This window comes from Nerophis lumbriciformis, linkage group LG02, assembly GCF_033978685.3.
Source record: "Nerophis lumbriciformis linkage group LG02, RoL_Nlum_v2.1, whole genome shotgun sequence".
Classification (NCBI taxonomy): domain Eukaryota; kingdom Metazoa; phylum Chordata; class Actinopteri; order Syngnathiformes; family Syngnathidae; genus Nerophis; species Nerophis lumbriciformis.
The window spans coordinates 51,219,019-51,226,479 of record NC_084549.2 but is presented as its reverse complement, the minus strand read 5'-3'; the positions used below and the strand labels follow the sequence as shown (position 1 = coordinate 51,226,479).

General features: G+C 36.0%; 1 protein-coding gene across 2 annotated transcripts in view; it reads left to right on the top strand.

Moving 5' to 3' along the window:
* The first annotated feature begins 2,910 nt into the window (after nt 1-2,910).
* Nucleotides 2,911-7,461, top strand: part of zswim8 (zinc finger, SWIM-type containing 8) — a 185,998-nt gene continuing 181,447 nt past the window's right edge. The window contains exons 1-2 of one of the 2 annotated variants that reach the window (XM_061964129.2): nt 2,911-3,181; nt 3,783-4,064. In XM_061964129.2, the coding sequence (XP_061820113.1) occupies nt 3,887-4,064 (178 nt within the window). In that variant the 5' untranslated portion in view covers nt 2,911-3,181; nt 3,783-3,886. Of the gene's footprint in view, nt 4,065-7,461 lie in introns of both variants that reach the window. The other variant, XM_061964138.2, reaches the window with a different exon arrangement.

The following is a 7,461-nucleotide window of genomic DNA, read 5'->3' as shown; positions in this document are numbered from 1 at the left end:
CACAATAAAAGTGCCGCTCCATCGCGCCTGCGCTTTCAAAACAAGAGTCTCCGAAAGCCAGCGCAAACAAGCTAGCAAGCTACGGAGTTTGACGCCAATATATTTCTTGTAAAGTGTATAAAAACGAATATGGAAGCTGGACAAATAAGATGCCAAAAACCCACCACTTTCATGTGGTATTAGACAGAAAGGAGGAACTTTTCTTCTCCTCCATTTGAAAACGTGGACGTTATCATCACAACTGTCTGATTACAATCAACGCAAGTCATCAGAATCAGGTAATACACCAACTTATATTGTTGTCTTCATGAAAGAAAGGAATCTATATGTTAAACATGCATGTATATTCATTAAAACACCTTTAACATGTAAACAAAAACAGCAAAATAAATACATATAAATTAAATACTGTATATATCAATGTATATGTATGTATGTATGTGTATGTGTATATATATATATATATATATATATATATATATATATATATATATATATATATATATGATATGAGTGTGTATGTTACTCATCAGTTACTCAGTACTTGAGTAGTTTTTTCACAACATACTTTTTACTTTTACTCAAGTAAATATTTGGGTGACTACTCCTTACTTTTACTTGAGTAATAAATCTCTAAAGTAACAGTACTCTTACTTGAGTACAATTTCTGGCTACTCTACCCACCTCTGCCAATTAGTAATTGTATCTTGTTTGCAAGATTTTTGCAAACTTCAAAGACTTTCAAGATGTGCACTTAATTTTTAGTATAGACTTAGACTTCCTTTTTATTGTCATTCAAATTTGAACTTTACAGTACAGATAAGAACACAATTTTGTTGCATTAGCTCATGGTAGTGAAGAATAAAAAAGTAATAAGGTGCAGATATAAATATATAGATTACTGTACAGATAAATATATTGCACTTTTGCATATGCATCCACGTTTATGGATGTATGTTATATTGTCTTTATATTCCAGCGAGTTAATCCATTTTTGGGGGGAATTGAGGGGATTTTAATGATGCGTTCAAGAGTCTTACGGCTTGACGGAAGAAGCTGTTACAGAACCTGGAGGTTCTGCTTCGGAGGCTGCTACTATACTTATTTTCACCAAGTTTTGAGCAAGTCAATAACTTGCAGTTCAATAAAACATTTAAATTGTTTTCCTGTGTGACATTCTGACTACCAAATTGCATTTGTACCCAAATATTGGGTTGTTTTCTTTAGCAAATTGTATTTATACAAGTTAATAATAACCTGTGATTAGGTTTAGGGTGTGATTAATCTGATTAGTAGTATTAAGGCTTCACGGTGGCAGAGGGGTTAGTGCATCTGCCTCACAATACGAAGGTCCTGAGTAGTCTTGGGTTCAATCCCGGGCTCGGGATCTTTCTGTGTGGAGTTTGCATGTTCTCCCCGTGACTGCGTGGGTTCCCTCCGGGTACTCCGGCTTCCTCCCACCTCCAAAGACATGCACCTGGGGATAAGTTGATTGGCAACACTAAATTGGCCCTAGTGTGTGGATGTGAGTGTGAATGTTGTCTGTCTATCTGTGTTGGCCCTGCGATGAGGTGGCGACTTGTCCAGGGTGTACCCCGCCTTCCGCCCGATTGTAGCTGAGATAGGCTCCAGCGCCCCCCGCGACCCCAAAGGGAATAAGCGGTAGAAAATGGATGGATGGATAATCTGATTAACACAATAATTACTTGACAGCCCTAGTTTAAAGTTGGTGTAGAAAAAAGTTTATGTTAAACAAACAAACAAACAAACAAACAAACAAACTAAAACCAAGTTTAATCAACCAAAAGGTGCCTCTGCTGTTCCCCTGGGACATTTCTGAAGGATTTGCATTATTATATCAACTGATCAATTGTAAAGTCTAATTTTAGAAAGGGGAAACAGGCAACACATTCTTTTTTAAGGAAATGTATTCATTTATTATTAAATCTATTGTTATTTATTTTTTACTTTGTAAAAAATATTGAATTTTATATATGTATATACATATATATATATATATACAAATGTATATACATATATATATATATATATATATATATATACATATATATACATATGTATATATATACTGTATATACATACATATATACATACATATGTATATACATATATATATACATATATATGTACATATATATATTTATATATACATTTATATATATGTATATGGCGCAGTGGGAGAGTGGCCGTGCGCAACCCGAGGGTCCCTGGTTCAATCCCCACCTAGTACCAACCTCGTCATGTCCGTTGTGTCCTGAGCAAGACACTTCACCCTTGCTCCTGATGGGTGCTGGTTAGCGCCTTGCATGGCAGCTCCCTCCATCAGTGTGTGAATGTGTGTGTGAATGGGTAAATGTGGAAGTAGTGTCAAAGCGCTTTGAGTACCTTGAAGGTAGAAAAGCGCTATACAAGTACAACCCATTTATCATTATTATATATATATATATATATATATATATATATATGTATATATATATATATATATATATATATATATATATATATATATATATATATATATATATATATATATATATATATATTCCATCCATTATCTACCGCTTATCCCTTTTGGGGTCGCAGGGGGTGCTGGAGCCTATCTCATTTTTATTTTTTATTTTTTTTAAGTGTAAATTTTATTTTTAGGACACGGACATTTTGGGCCGCACGAAAATGAATATCTTTAACATAAACATATTTGCAACATAACACATATGTGACATGAATTTGTATTTTAGGAGCAGGAATATTTAATGAATGAAATACATATAGAGTAACAAGGTGCTTTTTAATGTATCAGATAACATTCGAGTCCGGTAGGTGGCGATAGTGCCCATAACAAGCGGTGGTGCTGACTGCCAATCGAATCCTGAAGAAGAAGATCAGCTGATACACCATCTTTCAGGGGATCCCTCGTCAGAAAGAAACCTTTCACATCTTTACATCTTTATCAAAGGGAAGGAGGCATCATATATATATATATATACATTTATGTATATATATATATATATATATTTATATTTATATATATATATATATATGTATACATATACACATATATATCGCAATGTGAGTCCAATGTCGGAAGGACAATCGGAAACGAGGACGAAGGGAACAAAGCAGACATGAAGGAATAACCAGAGTGTCTACAGTGGAACCAGTTAAGAGAATAACGCTAATTGTGTGTGCTTGTCTTCGGTCAGAAGCTAACACTCTTCTACTAACACAAAGAAATACTTTGACACAATTACAAGCAGAAAGTAAGCAGGGCGAGAAAACAAACACATCGAGCCTTAATGTAGGCAAGATGGCGGTCTCCGTCAATGTAAACAAAAAGATTTAGCCGTCAGGAAGGTTAGCTCTGTTGCTAAGCGTTGCGAGAGTGTATGTTTGACAAGTAGACAAAAACTAAATTAAAATGTTGTCGTATGAGTATGGTTGGCATTTCAATGTGTAAAATATTTGTGTTAAAGTGAAGCATCGTTTGACTGTTCAAGTCACATTTTCATAATAGTAATAATACTCGTATTATTATGTATGATTTACTCCAATAAATAACGGACAGTGTAGAAGCATTTAGAGTTTAGGGTTAGCATGTGATAATGGGAATCGTCTTTATTCATGACCTAATATCACCCATTATTTTTATTACTGATGCTACCTGGTAAATTGATGCCACCCACTGCACAAGATGTATTTTTGAAATACACCATTTTTAATACTAAGCATATATTTGCTGGTTCCCAATTTGGACTATCAAGCCTCCCCCGCCCACCTCCCAAAGTGTTGGATTCTCTGGGATCTTTGAGGTTATCTGAAGGAACTGAAGTCTTCTGGACCCCTGAGGAACCCAGACCTGGATGTCATGGAACTGATGTTTGCTGAGTGGGAGGATGGAGAGAGGTTCTCGTTTGAAGACTCTGACCGCTTTGAAGAAGACTCTCTGTGCTCCTTCATTTCAGAGGCTGAGAGCCTCTGTCAGAATTGGAGGGGATGGAGGAAGCAATCTGCCGGACCTGCGTCTCCTATCGTCAAGACTAAAGGTTGGGCAAGCACACACACATTTTCTTTCAACACAAAACCTGAATGTAAACAATGCATTTCTTTGAATATCTTCATCTGCTGTTTCAAAAGGTTTGATGAATGCTGACCAGTGTGAAAACGGAATACATTTCCTAAAATAAATAATGCAAATGCAATTAATCTGTTCCAGACACCACAATAATAACACAGGACATATAATAATAGTTTAGTTCACTTGAACCTTTTATTGATTTGTTTTTTGCTTTTTTGGTCGAATTGTGGATTATTTTGCAGTCGTATTCACTAACAAAAGCACGGAGATTAGGGTTGTCATGATACCAGAATTTTAGTAGTTGATACCAATGCTTGTAAAATTCCTCAATTGTCAATACTTAGTTAAAACCACAATGAAAATATACAATACAACTGAACCCATGTTCTTTTAAAGTACCAGTCGAGTGGAAAAGCAAGTGACTTTATATGCTTAATTGTGTTTCATTGTATCCATTACACCATATCCATATGTATTTACAATTTGCAAAGTATGTGAAAATACCTTCTAAACATCACAAAATACCACAAATTCAGTCAGCCATTTTTAATATTCCGTTCAGAACGTCTTCGGTAGTTTCCGTAGATTGACGTCACTGAAGTAATACTTCTGCACTCTGACCATATTATTATATCAGTCATACTGGAAAACTGCAACAATTAGAGAGAGATGTACTGTCTCCCATTCACAATCCTTTATATAAGACATGAACACACTTTTTTTTTTTAATGCATTCTAAGTGGTAAATAAATACATAAATATTCCGTCAATGGGGGCTCTCTATTCTGACCACAAAACCCTGTAAAAAACATCCAAAACCCACCAACAGTACTCTATATACATATCGTGACCTGAATATTACCCAAATATTAGCAATGTTGTTATTAGCCCTAACACAGACAAACTATTTTTTAACGGCAGATTGATAACACACACCTAAGTAGCCCTTCTGCTGCTTCACTGTACTTGCCGGGATGTCCAGCTGCTCCAGCATCATCACGTCTCGGCTCGTCAAAGTAAATCTAGATTATAAATCATGCCTCTCATAATAAGAGGATTTAGCCATAAATCTAGAAATTGTTAATCTGTGAAATTCAATTTATAACCAGAGATGGAGACAAACACACAACTGAAGACAGTGTCTGCAGGAAGTATTTTCCTTGTTAACCCTTTGTGTGCATCATGATTAAATCTTCATCTCAACAGGAATATATACACATCCTATCAGTCATCATCACAGTAAGAACAGACATTGTACAGTAAGACATAATTTTATTATTTTCATAGTTTTTATTTCTTGTTTAGCACTTTGTAATGCTAAAGCTGGATTTGTTTAGCAGATCTTCTAAAGCTTGTTGGTTATCATCCTTATATTCAGGATCAACATTATATGTTTTTGGATCATAATTTTTCCAAAAGTGATCATTGTTGACTGCATGATTTGCATTGTTGTTGGTGGGGAAGGGATCTGTGGTTCTACCTCTACGTCACGTGATCGTGTGACTGGTTAACTCATTATCTTTCAAAATGGCTGTGGAATCTGTGAGATTCATACTATTTTGATCATATCTATTTAAACGCAAACTTTGAAAGTCTTTCGGTGACATACATCAGAAATATATAATACTAGCTTTAATATAGAGGAAACTTGTTTTTCCATTCTACTGGTACTTCAAATTCACTACTGAAAATGGATTTAAAGTGTCAATTATTTAATATCACTCTGCTTCAACATATTTTTGTACATAATTTTAGTTGCAGTATCAACTGCCAAGAGGTAACTATACATACATAAAGTAACAACAGTCGCATACAACCAATATCAAAACAAACAATAATGTGCTCATAAATAACAGCAGTTGACCAGTTCACATTTAAAAAAAAAATTGTGGTGTGGAGCCTCAAAGTATGACACTAACATTATTGTTCTTAAAATTATTTAAATATGGTGGTAGTGTGATGTCGTCATGTCATTTCAGCCTTTTTGCTTTATTTTCCATTTTTGCTGGTGCTGTTTTGTATTTTTACAATAGAAGAGCTGTGTTTAGCAAATGGCCCACAGTCCACACTTTGCCTTACCGGTAAAAATGTAAAGCAATGGTGTCTAAAATGTTGCCAAAAAACAGAAGAGTGTCTGTCTCAAAGCTGTTTTCTTAGCACTTATGGAAGTGATACAGGTTGGGTTGCACACTTCTGGAGGTTTTCTCCATGCTTTTGTTATGCACACTCTCTAGGCTTGTGGTGGCAGATCTCTGCTCTCACTCGCTAACCAACCAATAAATCAACCAACCAACCAATCAATCAATCAATGTCCTTTATTTAACCAGGTAAAAACTTGCTTTTCCAAAAGTGACCTGACCAAGGGGGCCGCAAAAAAAAGTTATAACATGTAACAAAAACAGCAGCAGTCACACAACACAGTAAAAAAATATAAATTACTTACAATATTAACATAAAACCACGCAATATGTCAAAAAAAAAAAAAAATGTTACCGTACAATTTAAAAACAAGTACTATGCCCAATAGAACTGGTTTCTCGATACTTTAAAATGGCCTGGAATTCCCCCAAAGTGTTCAGTCCAGTTAGCCTCAGACCCTTTTACAAGCCATTCCAGGACCAGGGAGCAGCAGGAGATCATTTCCTTGTATTTGATTAGTGAATAAATGTATGACGCAAGATACACCTCTCTTTCACTTATAATATGTACCTCTACTCGCTAAATATAGTGTCAAAGTGGCTAAAGTGCATCTCAGACCATTTCTGCTTGGTCTTATTCTCTGTCAAACAAGGTGCGTATGAGGTGTGTTGTGAAGCGGAGTTGCGCCACACCTACAGTAATGCTACACTGACACATTTCCATTATCATTTGTTTATGAGCGATGGCAAACCAGAAGCGCCAAATCTGCATTCCTTCAGGCTTCCACAAATACATAGATATATGAGAAACGCTGTTTTCAAAACAGCAGGCGTTCTTCTTCGGCGCTGACACAGTGCTCACGCGGGTCGTCGAGGAAAAAGTGTTGAACATTATTTGGTACTGACGATACTGAAAAAGCAGGTATCATCCATCCATCCATTTTCTACTGCTTGTCCCTTTTGGGGTTGTGGGGGGTGCTGGAGCCTATCTCAGCTGCATTCGGACGGAAGGCGGGGTACACCCTGGACAAGTCGCCACCTCATCGCAGGGTCGTCGAGGAAAAAGTGTTGAACAGTATTTGGTACTGACGATACTGAAAAAGCGGGTATTATCAATATGTTTGTTTGCCTGTTGGTATTAAAGTACCCATACAGTACTTTTGACAACTCCAAATTTGTGGTGTAACTCTGTAAGTTGGCAAATAACTACAAAGCAAAATATTGATG